This window comes from Pseudophryne corroboree, chromosome 6 (genome assembly GCF_028390025.1).
Source record: "Pseudophryne corroboree isolate aPseCor3 chromosome 6, aPseCor3.hap2, whole genome shotgun sequence".
NCBI lineage: Eukaryota > Metazoa > Chordata > Amphibia > Anura > Myobatrachidae > Pseudophryne > Pseudophryne corroboree.
This window is the reverse complement of record NC_086449.1, coordinates 435,007,982-435,027,733: the sequence shown is the minus strand read 5'-3', so window position 1 is coordinate 435,027,733 and position 19,752 is coordinate 435,007,982. Positions and strand designations below refer to the sequence as shown.

Below are 19,752 nucleotides of genomic sequence, written 5' to 3'. Positions count from 1 at the left end.
CCATCAGAAAACAAAGGTTTCACTATCTCAGTCTCACTCAAGAAATTCCGTATTTCGGAATATTTGGATATGGGATACTCAACCTGTACTGCACTGGATGCCTATGAACCACTATATATGAACTCATACTGTAGGACGGGAGCGGAGCGCCTATTACTTGCATTTATTCAGAGTGCCTTGGGACTTTACCATTATTTTTTATTGTTTGCTCTATAGAAAGTTGGCTATTTTATATGAGCATTTGTATTAAAAGAATTACACTATATAGGTCTCCTTAGTTTTAGGTATATGAACACTCTAATTGAGATGCTCACCAAAATGGCTGGTCCTGGACGAGCGAGGGGGATAAAGGCTTAATTTATCTGTTGTGGTGACGAAAACTTTGGTAGATTTGACAAAATGATGTTGACAGGAGGAGCAGGGCGTGTATCTTTATATTACAGGTTGAGTCTCCCTTATCCAAAATGCTTGGGACCAGAGGTATTTTGGATATCGGATTTTTCCGTATTTTGGAATAATTGCATACCATAGTGAGATATCATGGTGATGGTACCTAAATCTAAGCACAGAATGCATTTATGTTACATATACACCTTATACACACAGTCTGAAGGTCATTTTAGTCAATATTTTTTATAACTTTGTGCATTAAACAAAGTGTGTCTACATTCACACAATTCATGTATGTTTCATATACACCTTATACACACAGCCTAAAGGTCATTTAATACAATATTTTTAATAACTTTGTGTATTAAACAAAGTTTGTGTACATTGAGCCATCAAAAAACAAAGGTTTCACTATCTCACTCTCACTCAAAAAAGTCCGTATTTCGGAATATATGGATATGGGATACTCAACCTGTATTAAGAGATGTGAACCTTATTGATTTATTTTATATAAGAAAGCGCCAGTGGGAAGGTCTTCTTATTACTACTGTATTTATCATTGTTTTGAGGTATGGAGAATCACATCCTAGGATTCCATGCCATAGGCCGCTGTCTAGGCACAGAAGATACCATACCAACTTTTTTTATGTTTTAAAGAGGTTAGAGGGCAACGCTCGCAAGTGAACAATCTACAAGCTACAAAAATGTCTACACGAATCCAGCTTAACCTTCTGTTGTTATCATGCAAGGAAATTATTGTACAGATGCTAACAAATGCACTGTTGTTTAGAGGGAAAACAAATACTTTGTATGGCCCATAAAGCCAAATATAAATTCCATCCCACTAGCAGGTGAGTGGGCTATCATTGTGGTACATAATTCACAACTTATATGAATGTGCTACCTTGGCCACAGTCGCTCAAAAGGGTCTGAATAACAACTCATACCCACTGGCATCAACTTAGTTCACTGCACTAACTTCAGACAAGTGTGAAAATGGTAGCCATTGTTTACCATGATCTTAAACCCATTAGTGAGGTTATTCGCATTCGGGAGCAATGCAACACTGCCTGCTCCATTAATTGTGTTTAAAGCAAGTGAAACGCATTCAGGTCATTTGAGTGAGTTATGTCAAATAAGTTTGAAGTTGAATTGCAGTATAACTGTTATTTGGACTTTGACTTCTCAACACATTTCATAGAAATATCATTGGACATCCAGCCTGGAGAAGTTTATTCCATTATCAGTTTAAATAGCTCACAAAACTTTCAAATGGATACAGAAATTCTTAATATACCAATATAAGACCCACTTGTAGCAAAAATGAATACTCTTGCCTCAGCTCAAAGCATTTTCAACTAGAATAAACATTTTCTCACAAGCAGGGTACCCCCTAAGTTCTCTCACAAGCAGGGTACCCCTAAGTTCTCACAAGCAGGGTACCCTCTAAGTTTTCTCACAAGCAGGGTACCCCCTAAATTTTCTCACAAGCAGGGTACCCTCTAAGTTTTCTCACAAGCAGGGTACCCCCTAAATTCTCTCACAAGCAGGGCACCCCCTAAGTTCTCACAAGCAGGGTACCCCCTAAGTTTTCTTTTCATACCTGCAATTATTCTGTCTACCTTGTATGTCCCTGGCTTTATGTATGCCCCGTTTTACCTCCTAGTGTCTGACAATGCAGAGTTCTGTGGTGCTTTAAGGTACACACTAGGATGACCCGGATCATGGTTAACCAATGTAAAGATACATCTATCTTCCATACACACTGAACTGATCTAGCATGTGACCATGCAATATGTATCGTTCATGGCTGCATTCAGCTGTATGCTGTCGTCAGCTGGGTCGTCCCATATGATTTGTGGACAACAAATGAGACACACTGGATACTGTACATAATATGTTGTCTGATCTGCGGGATGGCCTAGTGTGTACCCACCCTTACAAATCAACAGTAGAGCATTGATCAAAGTACAGTATTTATACCCATCACACAATTAGCTAATTTTTCAGTCTAGCAGCTGCACAATGAGCACTGGATGGAGGCTCTGCCCCCTCACATCTCTCACTGGCTGCCTAACAGACACAGCCTTACTCCTCCTCCAGCCAGCGCTGTCTGGACGCGCGTAGTAATAAAAAAAGCTATTAAAATATAAACCTTTACTGACAGACAGCAAAGATGATAGTTACATAAACAATCACTGCCAAAAACCACAAACAAAACAAAATAGTATTGGCAGCAGATCACAAACACATTTTTAATAAATCCAAATTAAGGAAGTTTAATGGTCATCTTTCAAGCAGTCATTTATTTCTTCAAATGGGCCACAAAATGAAAAAACACCCTGAAAAAAAATTATTCCCCTCATACGGAAGTTGACAACCCACGTAACTTACATGCTTGGTCGGCATAGGTTCGGAGTGGTACAGCACATGTTGCTTTCAACCCAGGTGTAACACGACTGAAGGGAGTCTTCTAAACATACAAAACAAAGTAACAAATAAATAAATAATAATGAAATTATTAGAAGGGTTTTATGGTTAATTCTTTTTGATATCTCTATAATAAACCTACATTGCATTTATATGCCCACATTTCCAGTTAAACACTAAAGTCTGACTGTGCTGCTCCATCCTCTCCTGGGCAACCCCAGGAAATGCAGAGTATATTTCAGAGATTTTCAACCTTTTACAACTCGCGGCACACTGAACAAGGTGTAAATATTGCCAAGGCACACTCAAATATAATGGCGATGCATGGTGCAGTTGCGTGTCCTAGGGTGTTATGTCGCAGCTTCTCCATAGGCAACGCCTGAGCCACATCTGAGAAAGCCAGAAGGACCCAAAATTAGAACTGGCTCAGCAACCACTAAACCCACCAGTATTGATCGTTCCAGGGCCTGAGTAGCGGCAAAACACTGACGGGCCTGGCTCTGCTTCTATGGCGGCACACCTGGAGACTGCTCAGGGCACACTAGTGTGCCACGGCACAGTGGTTGAAAAACAATGGTATATTTACTGTGGCAGCTTTTTTTTTAACCCACTGCTTGTCAGTGGATCTAGCCGAAAGCTTTAAAGGGACAATAATATTAAATGTAAAAGACTTCTGGTTTTGCAATTATTATTACTGCCCTTTTAAATCCTACAGCTAAATCCTCCAACAAACGGTTGCTATAGTTCAGGGCTGGCCAAACCAGTCCTCGAGATCTACCAATAATTCACATTTTCCAGACCACCTAGCTAGTGCACAGGTGTAGTCATTACTAATTAAGATGTGCTGCATTCATTCCTGACAATTCTACAGATCTCCAGGAGGCCTGGAAAACATGAACTGTTGGTAGATCTCGAGGACCGGTTTGGACAGCTCTGCTATAGTTCCTAGCTTACGCTATCCTAAACAGACTGGTAGAAATTGGTGTGAGTAGGAATAACCAATGGGAAGCTGCAAGGCCTGTACGCAGAGTGCTGGCTTTTGCGATAAAATGCTTCTGTTTAAAAAGCAACAATTACTAAAAATAGAGATTACTGCATCATATACACCCACTTGAATGACAGCATGCAACATAGTAACACGATTATTTTGGGAACCTGGACCAGGAACTCACATCATAGAAATCTAAAGTAATGGTATTTAACACACAATTTTAGTGAACTGTGCAACAAATAGAGTAGGTTGTCACCTTGAGCTTGGTGGTGTTGCAGTGCCATATTACAGGGGGGAGGGGTTGGGGTGGTGATCGGGACACTGAACAAGTGTCCTGATGGTGTGTGCACTGCTAACCTTTCCAGGTGGAATCCTACCCACTCGATTTTCCTGCATACTGTATCTGTCAGTCTCACACAGACATACTGTATGGATCCATTCAACGAGATGACAGGAGTGAGTGACACACACCCAAAGCCAGTGACACTATATGTTCTTAACTTTAGACCATAGGGACTCCTGTTTTAAAGCTCAGCTGAGAGTTACAGTGGGTCAGTAAAATAAGTGATAGGTTTTGTCAGACTCTATTCCCCAGAGTAACTGTGTCTGGAGCAGAGTAACAGGAGACTATGGTGGCACAGAATCACACGTGTATGTCTGCGGCTGGCTCGCTGCAATGTTGCTGTACATAAGTAGTGAAGGTCAGCTGTTAGCAGGTCTCCTAGGTGCAGGCACAGGACTACTTGTCTCCTAGGCCCAGGCTGTCATCCACACTGACATTTGGGGCAGGGTTGTGACTCCGCACTGGCCAGGGGGGACATCAGGGGGACCTGCTGCTGTTGCTGTCCACTCAGGCTACCTCTTTACCTGACTTAGGGTGCTATACACGCGGCTCCAGCTAAGCATTTTGTTTCCGTATCAGGCTAACTCTGCTCCCAGCCTGGGCTTCTTTGGATCAAGGACTTCAACGAGCACGCATGCGCGAAAGGAGTGCTGCGCGGGTGGTGCACTATGGGAAACGTAGTTTGTCGGCGTTAGATCGCTTGATTGTCACGTGATTTTCAAGCTTTTCCTTTCACTATTGGGCGGGGTCAGGCTGCCCGACGGCCATGTTTGATATGGGCAAATCTAAACTACCGCAATCCGCCAAAGTAGTACCTGATGCGTGCGCGAAGTGTCATTTCATTATATAGAAGAAACGAAAAGTATATCTGTAATCTGTTAGGTTAGTTTTAAAAATATATCCAGTTATTGACGTTGTGACATTGTGACAATAGTTGATTTATAGGATTAGATTGGTACTCGATAGGAACACAGCCCTCCCCCACACAGCTTCAAGTGTATAGATATAGATCCGAGCCGGTTCCCAAACGCGGTCGTCAAGGCACCCCAACAGTCCAGGTTTTAGGTATATCCATGGCTTCGCACAGATGGTTAAATCAAAATGACTGAGGTGCTAATTAAGTCACCTGAGGCCAAGTCATTATTAACGGGTTCTAAACAGAGTATTGTACAAAAGAAAAAATTACCATGGGTGAATAAATTCAGTGCTGCATATCCGATAATTAATAAAGCAGCTTAGAAACTCTAGCCAATCCTACAGAGTGATTCTAAGGGGCCCTACTCACTGGCCGACCCGCCGCCGTGCTGCCCGACGGCGGATACGGCCGACGAGCGACCCGGCGGCGGGGGGGGCAGTGACGGGGGGAGTGAAGTTTCTTCACTCCCCCCGTCACGCGGCTGCATTGAAGTGCAGGCAAATATGGACGAGATCGTCCATATTGGCCTGCATGCACAGCCGACGGGAGACCAGCGATGAACGAGCGCGGGGCCGCGCATCGTTCATCGCTGGAGTCTCCACACTGAAAGATATGAACGAGGTCGTTCATATCTTTCTAAAAATCGGCCAGTGTGTAGGGCCTATCAGGCTGTGTACACACTTGGCGATATCCACCCAATATATCGTCCTATCCCGTGGATCGGACGATATTTCTTTCATATCATCCAGTGTGTATTCACTATATCGTTAATGATGCACACTCCCATGGGTCGTTGACAATGTACAATATCTTTAGTTTTACCTTGAAATCTAAAGATATTGTACAAGACGGCATGCCCCTGGATGTAGGTACATGTCGTCACTGACGAGAACCAAACAATATCGTTCATTGGGGGTCATTCTGAGTTGTTCGCTCTTTGCCGATTTTCGCTATGCTGCGATTTGCTGTTAAATGCGCATGCGCACGGTACACAGCGCGCATGCGCTTAGTTATTTTACTAAAAACTTAGTAATTTTGCTGTTGCTCGTGCGACGCTTTTCAGACGCACTGCTGATCGGTGAGTGATTGACAGGAAGTGGGTGTTTCTGGGCGTCAACTCAGCGTTTTCCCGGCGCTTGCTAAAAGACGCATGAGTGTCAGGGAAAAATGCTGGAGTGTCTGGAGAAATGGGGGAGTGGCTGGCCGAACGCAGGGCGTGTTTGTGACGTCAAACCAGGAACTAAACGGACTGAGCTGATCGCAATCTGTGAGTAGGTACGGAGCTACTCAGAAACTGCAAAGAATTATTTAGTAGCAATTCTGCTAATCTTTCGTTCGCTATTCTGCTAAGCTAAAATACACTCCCAGAGGGCGGCGGCCTAGCGTGTGCAATGCTGCTAAAAGCAGCTAGCGAGCGACCAACTCGGAATGAGGGCCCTTGTGTATGAACAATATAATTTGCGGGGGGGATCTTGCATGGCGTCACATCTGATGTGCCATCGGCAAGTGTGTACCCAGCCTAAGTTAAATCTGTGTGATTATGACTTGATGCCCTGTTATTCATGGGGTCATAATTTAAAGGATATATTGGTGAAAACAGACACCCCTAAACCAAAGAAAATGAGAACCACATTTCCTGAGAAATACCTATGTGGGATGTTTTAGATGTACATGTACAACATGTCACTTTCTTTTGACAAGGGACTCCTTTACTCATCCGCACACTGGGAGAACCTATAAAATATCACATTATTTTACTTATAATTCCACCTTTGTATTATATCAAATTCTGTGTCCGTATGGCATGTGCTTCATCAGAAAAACAAAGCATTATCGACAGGTGTGAGTGATCAGCCTGTCGCTCCTCATTTTCTTGAATTTCACCACCCCCTCACTAGTTTGCAATACAGGATGATTGATACTGTAACTTTAAGAACAAGGGGGCAGATGTATTAACCTGGAGAAGGCATAAGGAAGTGATAAACCAGTGATATGTGCAAGGTGATAAAGGCACCAGCCAGTCAGCTCCAATATGTAAATTAACAGTTAGGAGCCGATTGGCTGGTGCGTTTATCACATTGCACATATCACTGGTTTATCACTTCCTTATGCCTTCTCCAGGTTAATACATCTGCCCCAATGTGAGGTGACCGTTCATTACAGTTATTGAAATGTGAAGCACGGTGGATTTATCATTTACATGTGATATAGCCAAAGGGATTAAATAGAAATATAGCCGTTGCAAGCCTGCACTAAGCTATGTGTTTACCTTGTTCCTTTTATATTCATATATCTTTGCAACTATGAGACATCAAAGTAATGATTGTAGTCATTATGCGATGCTCCTAAATGCTTATAACTGTATGGTAATCTTACGGTGTCTATATTGCACAAAAACAACCCGTGTCTAGTGACCATGAATAAAATTATACCTTGCTCGTATATTTCAGTTGTTTATTCATTGCTATGGTGATGGTATGCACATTTGATTGTATCGTCTCAGCTTGATGACTTCATCATTCATAGCGGCAACGGCTCCGGTGAGCAGTCCCAACCCAGACAACGACATTCACTTGTGGTGAGCAAACGTATAAAGGTATGTTGTTTGTGGGTTTTGTATTATCCTAATGACAATATGATATAATATATTGAAACGTTGACTTCAAAAGCTCTTCTCCTCCTGTGCAGTTTTTTTTTAAGAAGTCTGAGTGCCGCACCTCTGCATGTAGTTATCACTTTGTGAGGGCACCGGCAAAGTATCCAGCTGAGCTTGAAGTGCCAGACCCCGGACCAGTGCCGTTTCTAGCGGCGGCCAAGTTTTGTGTTGTAATTTCTGAACCATAACTGCTATTTCAAATCTGTTTGCAGCAATAAACTTTTCAGCAAATTCTTAGGTTGATTGACATGTTACACGATCCCTTTACCATTTGAAAAAACTGACTTAGATTCAAGATGGTCAATTTCAAGATGGCGCCCATGTTCAGTACATACCCTAAAAGATAGCCCTCCTCACCCATACCTTACTGGAGTATTCAGTTTTCCCATTTCTTGCACAGTTTTTTAAACAAAAAGGTGTACTGCGACTCTTGAATCACCCTGTATTTAAATATATATATATATATATATATATATATATATATATATATATATAAACCAGGAAAGTCCCGCACTCTCACCCAGCACAGGTAGCTGCTGGGGTGCCAATCAAAGCCCGGCCCCATATAGGGTCAGACTCATAGTACAATACAGTACTATGGAACCAGGAGCATTGCAATGCTCCTGGTTCCATGTTCAATACCCTGATGACGCTGTAACTATGCTGGATTATGTACTGATTTGCAACTACCTTGAAAAAGGTCTCAGCAAGGGACCGAAACGTTGGTGAGCCCTTTCTATTTTCGTTTGTTTTGGACATTTGAGGAACCATTATTATAATTTTTGAATAAAACTTTTGTGGCATTTATTAAGCAAGACTGGAGAGTGCTATCTGTCTTCCACCCCGGTGGATGTACTCTGTATTATATATATATATATATATATATATATATATATATACACACTCCTCACACTAGTCCTGCACCCTCCTCTCCCACTGGGTACTGGCTCCGGTGCCCTCCTCAAGGAATGGGTACCCTTTTATATCCTCCACAATCAGGTGGCACTCAGAGACTGGATTAAATGGTGAAAACGTCCATTGCTTTATTTCAAGGTTTCGGGGGTCAAGCCCCCGTCTTCAGGAAAACACACTAGGTATATAAAAGCACTGGTATAGTGCTAAGTGGGAGATATGTTTGGCCAGGCTTTTGACCTATGTGATTTGTTTAAACCCCCAGGAGATGTCTGTATACAGTGTGTGTGTGTGTGTGTGTGTGTGTGTGTGTGTGTGTGTGTATATATATATATATATATATATATATATATATATATATGTAACAATAGAGGAATAGGCGCCCTTGGGATATACTTCCTCCCAATAATAAATAGGATTCAGCAGGAATCTCTAGACATGTATAAGTATATGTTTGCTCAATATTTTAGAGCATAAAAATCACATTAACATGTTCCATATAAAATTTATTAAAACATAAAAACACAAGCAATGGTACAGAGAATTAAGTATCCATCCTTAACAAATGACACCAAACAATTATACAGAGGACAAGTAGAATAACTTTTACAGACTCCTCCTTATAGCAAGTTTAGAGATTGGCGTAACAAATAGAAAAACCCAACGCGTTTCGTCTTGCTCAAAGACTTCATCAGGGGTATATCTATAAGCCTTTGTAAATGTGACCAACGCTCTACTTATATAAGTAATACTGGGGTGGCAGCAGTACGTGTGAGAGGCTAAACCCAGAAACCTCCAGTAATTAAAGTTCAGAAAGGATTTACACAACTGCGCCTGCTTGCAAAGTAAAATGTCAGAGATAATTTGTTTAAGTGAAAAAACCACGGAATATTGGCCCTCATTCCGAGTCGTTCGCTCGGTATTTTTCATCGCATCGCAGTGAAATTCCGCTTAGTGCGCATGCGCAATATTCGCACTGCGACTGCGCCAAGTATCTTTGCTATGAAGAAAGTATTTTTACTCACGGCTTTTTCATCGCTCCGGCGATCGTAATGTGATTGACAGGAAATGGGTGTTACTGGGCGGAAACACGGCGTTTTATGGGCGTGTGGCTGAAAACGCTACCGTTTCCGGAAAAAACGCAGGAGTGGCCGGAGAAACGGGGGAGTGGTTGGGCGAACGCTGGGTGTGTTTGTGACGTCAAACCAGGAACGACAAGCACTGAACTGATCGCACAGGCAGAGTAAGTCTGGAGCTACTCTAAAACTGCTAAGTAGTTTGTGATCGCAATATTGCGAATACATCGGTCGCAATTTTAAGATGCTAAGATACACTCCCAGTAGGCGGCGGCTTAGCGTGTGTAACTCTGCTAAATTCGCCTTGCGACCGATCAACTCGGAATGAGGGCCATTGTGTAGTATCAAAAAAACTGACGTTTATTTATATAAATAATATAAGGTCAAAAATTTGCTTTTTCCCAAATATGTAAAAAATATAATCATAAATTTGGGCAAAGGATATTGATAAGATGTAAACTTGAAGAAATGTGAATAAAAAATTAATATATATATATATATATATATATAATAGAAAAAAGAAAAAAAGAAAAAAATCATGAAAAATAAAAATAGAAATAAAAATAAAAAAATGTGGAAATGGAAAAAAGTTGAAAAAATAAGTCCCAAATGTCTGGTGTAAACAGAGTGTGGCGTCCCACCTCTTTTCCACCTATATGTTGTTTTGGATTATCTGGTATCACAGTATAAATTGGTATTTCTGGATTTGAACGGAAAGTTAAATTCCAAGGTTAGTTACAGTTCGCTGCGGGGTACCCCAATCTGGACAGTGGTGGGATGAGGTGATCAGGGAGAAGGTAATACTAAATAGCCCCGGACTCCCCGCTAACCTCCTCCGTCTTGTGCAGCAGGAGACGTCCGCAAATACAGACGTCTGCCAGTGATCAAAACCGGAGGGACGCGGTCATGCCTCTGGGGGGAAGGTATCACCGACTTCGGGACCCACAAGGGGACTGTCCGCCGTGAACCTTCCCTCCTACGGGGTGGATTACCTTTTCTCCTGCGCTCGATCCCGTCACACACTTCCACTCCTTTCTTCTGTCTTCTCCCAGCCTGACGATCGGTGCTCCGCTCGCAGGTCTGTGTCCTCTTGGCCGTGCGGCTCCGTTTCTCCTCCTTTCACTTAAACAAATTATCTCTGACATTTTACTTTGCAAGCAGGCGCAGTTGTGTAAATCCTTTCTGTATATCTATAAGCGTAAAATAATTTATCAGAATATTCCACTAATTATACAAATATAAAAAATACAAAAATAATGAAATAAAAGAATAAAAAATGGGAACATGTCAATAGATGAAAAAGGTACAGGAACATGCAAAAACAGAGCTGGATAATAAAGTGCAAACCTACACCAATCGGGAGCACTTACTACAGTAAAGTACTTTCAAATAAGTTGACAATGAGTTACAAAGGTTAATGATTATACACAGAAGAGAAAAGAAAGAAAAAGAAGAAGAAGAATGAGAACATCAGAACATGTCAAGGAAACTTCATATGACATACCTCGAATGCTTGATAAAAATTGATAGAATGTCAAATGAATTAACTAATAGGCGTTCAGGATACTTGAATACTACCCACACATCAGTGGGATATATAGATGAAAAATAGATTGGGCCTAGTTAGGGAAATATTAGTTTTAGTAACTTTAAAACCACATGATATGTACATAATAACTGATTTATTAAATCAATCAGTGTGCTGGTGAATGGGAACACATACCTTTTATTTCAAATGCTTGACTGACAAGTTCAAATACACAGGTCTAACAAGGGTTCATATAGATGTGTGACCTAATAAAATTATTATTGATATTAGCCAATTAGAGAGATAACCTCACTGGTCTACATAAACTCAAGAGGCTTACCAAGTATATTTATATTCTCTAGAACATTAATAAAATGCAGAATTTTTATTTGATAGGGAATATCTACCAATCTATACAGCCTCAACCCAAATCTTAGACTCAAACAGTTTTTTTTTTTTTTTTATATAGTACTGGTATTATAATTAACTTCCCTCATTGTCTATATGAATTCTAATTCACAGTAACATAATACAATAAAAATAATGGGAATAATTACAGACCAATCAAAATAGTAAATGGAGCCATATTTAAGGGTGATGCCAACATAATATCACATGAAAAATATATATATATATATATATATATATATATATATATAATACTTTGTAGCAAAAGCACTGTTAAAGTGATAAACGGGAGATATGTTTAAACAGACTTGACTAGAGTTTGGGCTTTCAGTAAATGCCAGAAAACATTTTTGTTGAATGCTTAGATGTAGTTTATAGTGTACATTGAGGGATTGAAATTCATCTTGGATCTGAAACAAGAGTGTGGGTGAAACTGGGAGACTTGATGAGTTGTCTGCTCATGAAGCAGAAATGAGCAGAAGCTGAGGTGACTAAGTAACCTTGGCAATCCTGGCAATACGAGGCGGCAGCCTTGGACTGGACTCTCAGGATACGGGACTGGAATCCTAGCCGTGAGGACCTGGAACCGGTCATATGGAACTCAGCCCCAGCATCTGACATAGTTGGCCTGAAAGCACTACTGGGAATTTATGCCAACACTACTATAGAGACTCAGAGCTGCATAGTGCCGAACCTGGAATCAGACCCCAGGAACTGAGAGTGGAGATACGATACCCAGGACTCCCGAATGTACCAGCCAGACGAACCTGGAAACCATAGCCAACCACAGCCCTAGAACTGGACTCTTGAAACACACCAGCCACAGTACCAGCCTATGAAGGGCAGCCAGAAGGACTGAGCAAAAGTCCAGAAAAACACTAGATAGAGGAGGTACACCTGGAGATATTGTGGCTGCAGTTTAGTAAGACAGCGGGTGCAGGTAAAAAAGGCAGAAATGCAGATGACTGCTGAACAGAACACAGGCGAGTCTGGCAGATCAACCAAAGCGTGCTGAGACTGAGCAGGAAACTGCAAGAGTTGGCAGAAGTGCAGAACATCTCTATATAGAGCATTGGCAACAGGTGGAACCTGTAGGAGTACAGGCACTGGCGTAAATACTGTGGGTGCAAGGGGTGCAGCAGCTATGGGGCCCAGACTCCCTGTCAAACACGCAATCCCCCCCCCCCCCCTGCACCCAGTCATGCATGCAATGATCAGACAGACAACTGAGCGGTGTGTTCAAACTGGGTGGGGCGTGTTCAAACTGAAATCTAAATTGCAGTGTAAAAATAAAGCAGCCAGTATTTACCCTACACAGAAACAAAATAATCCACCCAAATCTAACTCTCTGCAAATGTTATATCTGCCCCCCCCCCCCCCCCCCGTCAGTGCACTTGGGGCGTCATTCCGAGTTGTTCGCTCGTTGCCGATTTTCGCTATGCTGCGATTTGTTGCTAACTGCGCATGCACATGGTACGCAGAGCGCATGCGCTAAGTTATTTAACACAAAACTTAGTAGATTTGCTGGTGTCCGAGCGACGATTTTCAGTCGCACTGCTGATCGGTGAATGATTGACAGGAAAGGGGCGTTTCTGGGTGGTAACTGAGCGTTTTCCGGGAGTGTGCTAAAAAACGCAGGAGTGTCAGGGAAAAACGCGGGAGTGTCTGGAGAAACGGGGGAGTGGCTGGCCGAACGCAGGGCGTTTCTGACGTCAAACCAGGAACTAAACGGACTGAGCTGATCGCAATCTGTGAGTAGGTCTGGAGCTACTCAGAAACTGCAAAGAATTATTTAGTAGCAGTTTTGCTAATCTTTCGTTCGCTATTCTGCTTAGCTAAGATACACTCCCAGAGGGCGTCGGCCTAGCATGTGCAATGCTGCTAAAAGCAGCTAGCGAGCAACTTGGAATGAGGGCCATGGTTTGGCCCAACTGCTAACAAATTTGCTGCTGCGATTAGATAGATAGATAGATAGATAGATAAATGGGTCTTCAACCTATACCCTTCCAGCTGCTGTGGAACTACACATCCCAGCATACCCTGCCTCAGTTTTAGCATGTCTTAACAGCATAACTGTGACAGGTCATGCTGGGATGTGTAGTTCCACAGCAGCTGGAGGGCCGCAGGGTGAAGACCCATGGTATATGGGGTCTGGTGGGGATATTTAATTGGGGTTGGGTATGGTATGCTGGCGGTCAGAATACAGATAGCAGCATCCCGACCACCATAATCCAGACATAAATTAAATCAATTAACCCTTGCCCTAACCCTCCTTCCCGGAAGCCTAACCCTAACCCTCCCTGGCATACTAACATTCAGGATGCCGGCTGTCGGGATTCTGACAAGTGTTGAGATTCCAGCGCCTGTATTCTGAACACACCAGCATCCCATCCACTGGGATGCCAACTACTAATTGCATGCATATACATACATATATACGCACAGATATATATATATATATATATATGTGTATGCTCCTTAATGTTTTCCATCCCCCATCTGTAAATTCATTACTGACCCCCCATCCTCCATTTGTGATAAGTCACTAGTAGTTGGGTGATTGCAGGTGTATGTGTCATATCTGTACCTTCCCGCCACCTGTCTCAGCCTCCCGAAGAGCTCTGGACGTCACTTACGTCGACATTTTGGCAGAGAGATGAGAGCAACCCCAGAATGTATGCAACAGGATTTTTGCATTTATTTCTAGAGACCCTGAATACATGCTAGAGTGGGTCACTTCAATTGAAGGAACATATGGCAAGCATTACTCAAATCACATCAAATACAGGAATTACTAATGACTGCTTAACAGTTCACAATTATTTCTACTTAGCAATTTACAATCATGTCTACTTAAGCATGGTCACATACATTCCTATACACTCTCGGTATGGTTTGGTTCATTTAAACTTCAGTAGTCCAGAATACAATGTCATGTTTCAGAATTAGTAGAGTAGCTTTACTGCTTTCAGTCCTGGATATTTGGGGATCTTTGTGTGCACAGATGGGGCTCTGGCTTGGCTGTATGCATAGGGTACAAAAGGATATCCCCAGCGCTGGGGATATCCTTTTGTACCCTGTGTTTATAGAGTGGGATTAGGTAGTGATTCCACAATTCCCTACAGCAGCAATTTAGGTATAGTGAATTACAGATCTCTCCATTAGCGCAGTGCCACACACCCTTTTTTTGTTCGTTTGGCTGTATGCATACCATACGATCTGTATTTCAGTGGTATAATGCTGTTATATGTATTAGGGACAATGTCTAGCACTTTAAAGTAAGGCTGGGAATGCATAGAAGAAATGGGTGTCTCTCGCCAAAACAATGGATCGTTTAGCCAATGGCTTCCCCTCCCTTTTTAAGGCAATCTAGGATCACTTGGAGCTTTCCTTTCCACTGAAATGTTTTATCTGGCTGTGGCGCAACAAGTCTCAGTCACCTCTTTATAGCAGTTTGTTTCTCTGAGGCCTGTCTTTCCTATTTGCTGCTTGCCTTTATTTCTTGTCTCTTATATCATGCTTTAATACTTCATGAAACTTTCTCTAACTGTCTGCTTCACATCTTCCCTGTCACAACTGAGGGCTGGTGTTGGTGTGAGGCTACCTCAGTTGTAGGGGCTGGTGTGTAGGTGAATCTAGGTGGCTGAATAGGACTCCTAGACATAGAGAACTTCTACCACCAAATGCCCGAAGATGTGACCACGACAATAAAGATAAAATAAATGTTGGTTTATTAAACACAGTTCTGGTGGTACACCGGCAGTTTGCACAAGATGAAATAAATGATGATTAAAAACAGTACATACAGTAGTTCCGTGAACAATAACAGCGGCAATGTTTCCTTAGGTGTGGTATCCGCACAAGACTAGCTTGGGAGTTTAAGGAGATGGTCAGTCCTTACCAACACTTAGGTCCTGTAGAATAGATGATAGTTGGAACTGGTCAGCAGATGGAATACGGAGGCTGAGCGTACTGTAGAAAGATTGGTATTTGTAGACTGCCGGTTTTGCACGATGAAACGGAAACTGAAGAACTGTGAATGGAGTACAAATCCGGATGGAACGGAGAATGAAGCTGAATCAAACTAATGATGCTAGAGATCGATGAATAGAAGCACAGATGACTTGGTACTGGAAATATCAGGAACACTGATGATGAAGCACCAATGAGGGTAGGTAGCTGAACACCCCTGGAAGCCCAATGCTGGAAGCTGGTGTTCGCCGAATCACTGCCACACGCAGAGAACACTGATGATACGAGGATGTCAGGCAAGCACCGCAGGATGATGATTGGCGCTGGTCTCTGTAGAACTGGAGACTTCATGAGCTGGAATACCTGGAACACAGTTAGAGTCACAGAGAGCAGAGACAGGATACATATGGTGATGACAACCAAAGCACTGATGATTTCCTGGTCTAAGATCAGTCCCTTTATACCCTCAGCAGTGCAGGGATTGGATCAGCAATCAGGTTGAGCTCAGCAGGACTGTGGATTGGTAGAAACAGTATCACATGATCAGAACCAACATGGCTGCGCCCATACTGATTCTTGGAGGGAAACCTGGCTTGTTAATCTATATGGAACTTTACTGGGTGGGTTTTTCTTGGAGTCTGCACTGGACCAGATTGTACATTGCTTGATGGAAAAATTTGATAACAATGAAATTTCAAATTAAATTTAGACTAACATGAGGCTGCCAATTCCGCCTAAAAAGGCTTTTGGGGCAGAGCAAGGTTGGTGGTGCTCCCGGACATTATTTCAGAAAGAACTGTTAAAGGTTGTTTTGCAGAGAAGCAAAAAAAAGGGACTGTTTGATATGTCTCTCTGGGGCACACTTGATTAGAATTAATTAGATGACAAAGTTATGAAACCATGGAATATATATGAAGCATTAAAACGTAACTTTTAATTTGTTCTACAGACGAAAAGAATATACTCAAATATTTTAAGGAAAAAATTATGAAAAAATTAATTGATTAATTAATTAACCATATGAGAAAAAAGTAATTAATGCTGTATAAGACAGCAAAAAGGGTTAAAACAAGTATTAAATAGTATACAAATATGACGATATGATGATATGTCACTCGCCTATTGGAGGTGGGTGACAGATAGTTTGTCTGTAAACCCACTGGATTTTAGACGAGTATTACTGTAAGACATTTGTCCAAAGCGAAAATAAAGAAATTCTTGTTATCTCTATGAATGTATGATTACATATACACATGTGTTTTTCATATAAGAGATACAAGAAAAACGGCTTTTTTATTGCCGGACTCCTTTTTAGGTGGTCAGCTATACTGCGTATTCTGCAGTGTTGGCTTGCAAATAAGTTTTGCTAGTCAATGAAAGGTATGTGCCTTAATTGGACTACAGTACCCAGTATTCCCGGAAGGTCATCCTTTCTGGTACTGACCGGGCCCAATGCTGCTTGGCTTCCAAGATCAGACGAGATCGGGCAGATCCAGCATGGTATGACTGTAGAAGATATGGTAAATACCTCTCAGCATAAATAATGGCCGCTAATCTTAGCAAGCTGTGGTTCCGTGATCAGAACTGTTGGGTGAATAGTAGCCAAGTAATGGTCCTAAGGAAAGGCTCCCGTGATTTTCAAGGGAACCAAAATATGGAAAAATATGGAGAGATTGTTCATTGATGAAATCCTCCACGTAAATTGTGGTTAGAAACACATAAAAAATTACCTCGAACAAATTGAGGTGTGGTAATTAAATGCTGATATGAAAAAAATAACTTAATGTGACAAAGTTATAATAAACAAAGTTATGATAGACAATCTTGCGGAATGCCATGTTAAGTCTTGTATAAAGATTAACATAAAATTGCTGTGTATAGCTGTCTAAGTAGCACCTTATCTCAAAATACAGTTGTTATAAATAATTTCCCGATAAAAAGTTAATTGGTATAAAGTGACTAATAATTGGTGTAACTATGCAACATTACACTAGGGATACACCACTGGGGCTACACTGCAGCTGACTGTTCAATCACATGACATGAGGTTTTGCAAGGAAAGAGGAATTATGGCAGCCACAAAGTAGTCACAATTAATGAGAGCAGAGTATTTGCAAATGAAAGCTGCTCTAGTAATGAATAAGCAAAAGCTCTCCTATCAATGAAATGCCTGGGGTCAAAGATAATAATAATTTCCTGACTGTATTGATGGAGTTGGTGATAATAACATAATTAGACACTTAATTGTTGCACCAGTAGAATGACAGCTGATAATGTTGTTCCCTGCATTAGATAGGTGCCATGTATCTGTGCACCGTATCCAAGGGCTTAATATTTACACTCATTAATAGCTGAACAAAAATGTGTTTACCATGCAAAGGCAAAATCCCCTGCATGAGTGTAAAATAGTCAGGAAGCGTAAGGCAATTAGTATACCGGCTTGTGTGTTGCCAGGGAAACAATCCGTGCTTTTATGCACTGAGCGTGGGCAGCTTCTCCCATGTAATTGCACTTGGCACACAGGGAGAGAGCTGACCAGGAGAGCTTAAATCCGCTACAGAGAGCGGTGTAATACTTGCAGCGTGTGCTGGAAGGAGTCCGCCCGTCGGAGCCCCGTTGCCGAGGTCCCGGAAGTCGGGTGCCGGACCGGAAGTGACTCGCGTTTCGCTGGGAGGAGCTTGTTCACAGGATCGTCTGAGCTGTGAGCCCTCCGTGTGTGTCTCTTAACGGACACTGCATCCAATCATCTTGCTAGTTAACTTGATTGACTTGTAAATGGACCTATGATTGACTTGATTCAAGGCCACTATTGTAATGGCACGCAGGGGTTCTAATTACTGAAGGTGCAGAGACAAAGAGAATAATAAATGTAATTACTATGGGACGCAGAGCTGGTGTGAATTAACTTAAGTTTTGCAGGGAATAATCCAATTGGAAAGGTGAACAGTAAACGGAGAATTGGTGTTGTAATTGTAATAAGATACAATTAATAAATATCAAGCTTGTTCTGTAAGAGGCAAAGTATAGTGGGGCTTCCCTCAAAAGTATAAAGAATGATAAAAAAAGGGGGGAGGCTGGGCAGAAAATTAATTATTAATAGACTAATGGTTGGTGATATTAATGATTGCTGAAAACTTAATAATGAAATGATGAAATGATAATAAGCTGATGAGTTAAAAAATTGTGAAAATAAATGAAAGAATGAATGAATGTGTAATTATAAAAATAATAACGAGAATAATGGAAAAATTGGAAAAAATAACAAAAATAGATAAAAATAAAAATAAATGTAAATATAAAAATAAAAATAAAAAATAATAAATATAAAAAATTAATTGAAAGAAGGTTATTGCTAAGTGCTGTTGTTAAGTGATGAAAAAAAGATGTGGGATTGGAAGGAAAAAAGAAAGAAAACTATAGAAAAATATATAATTATAATGGTATATATATAGTTATAATGATACAAATTAATTGTTTTATTTTATTATGTTTGGTGTATCCGGACCGTGTGAAATTAGTGCTGCTGTGCAATGACCTGTGGAGGGGGTGACAGGGGGGGGGGGCGGAAAATTGGAAAAGGGGGGGGGGGAAAGGGGCAGGCAGAGGAGCGGACACGGGTGGGTGGAGGGATGGGCACGATTGGACATGGTGTGAGATGTGGTTAAAGGATGGTGGTGGGAAGAATGGGGGGGGGCGCTTGGAAAGGGAGGAGGAAGGAGGTGAATGGGAAAGAAAAGGAGGGAAAGGGGAAGGATGGGGGAAGGGAAGGGTGAATAAGGGGAAAGAATGGGGAAAGGGGGGGAAGGGAGGCGGGGGGGGAATTAACAGTGTATGTGACTGTTGGATAAAATTATATATTTATGAAAGATTGGTGCAGAGTGAGTGGAAATGATGTGAACGAATGACTAATGAAAGAAAAACAATGTGTAGGCTATGAGCTAGGCCTGAGGTGATGTGAGTTGGTGGAAATGAAGTGTTGAAATGAGAAAAGGAGTTGAGATGTTGAAGTGTTACATTGCTGTGGACCGTGATCGGAGAATTGGGTAAAGGGGATGGGGGGAAGGAAGGAATGAATTAGGGTAAAGGAATAGAAGAGAGAAAGAAAGGGGAAAGAAAAATAAAAATAAACA

At 41.6% G+C, this 19,752-nt stretch overlaps 1 protein-coding gene, 1 long non-coding RNA gene and 1 pseudogene across 2 annotated transcripts in view; all 3 read right to left on the bottom strand.

The window, feature by feature from the left end:
• The window catches only part of DLD (dihydrolipoamide dehydrogenase), a 77,108-nt gene extending 72,293 nt beyond the window's left edge, over nucleotides 1-4,815 (bottom strand). The window contains exons 1-2 of the mRNA XM_063927078.1: nucleotides 4,679-4,815; nucleotides 2,785-2,863 (exon numbers count right to left, since the gene is read on the bottom strand). Coding sequence (XP_063783148.1) covers nucleotides 2,785-2,863; nucleotides 4,679-4,717 — 118 coding nt within the window. The 5' untranslated portion in view covers nucleotides 4,718-4,815. The remainder of the gene's footprint in view (nucleotides 1-2,784; nucleotides 2,864-4,678) is intronic.
• A 10,549-nt stretch (nucleotides 4,816-15,364) lies between these two features.
• On the bottom strand, nucleotides 15,365-18,304 carry LOC134935342 (uncharacterized). Its single transcript, XR_010180071.1, has 2 exons — nucleotides 18,202-18,304; nucleotides 15,365-15,985 (listed from the first exon to the last, which is right to left on the bottom strand). It is a non-coding gene; the product is annotated as an uncharacterized LOC134935342 (long non-coding RNA).
• LOC134939069 (5S ribosomal RNA) lies at nucleotides 17,018-17,136 on the bottom strand (annotated as a pseudogene).
• Nucleotides 18,305-19,752: the final 1,448 nt, after the last annotated feature.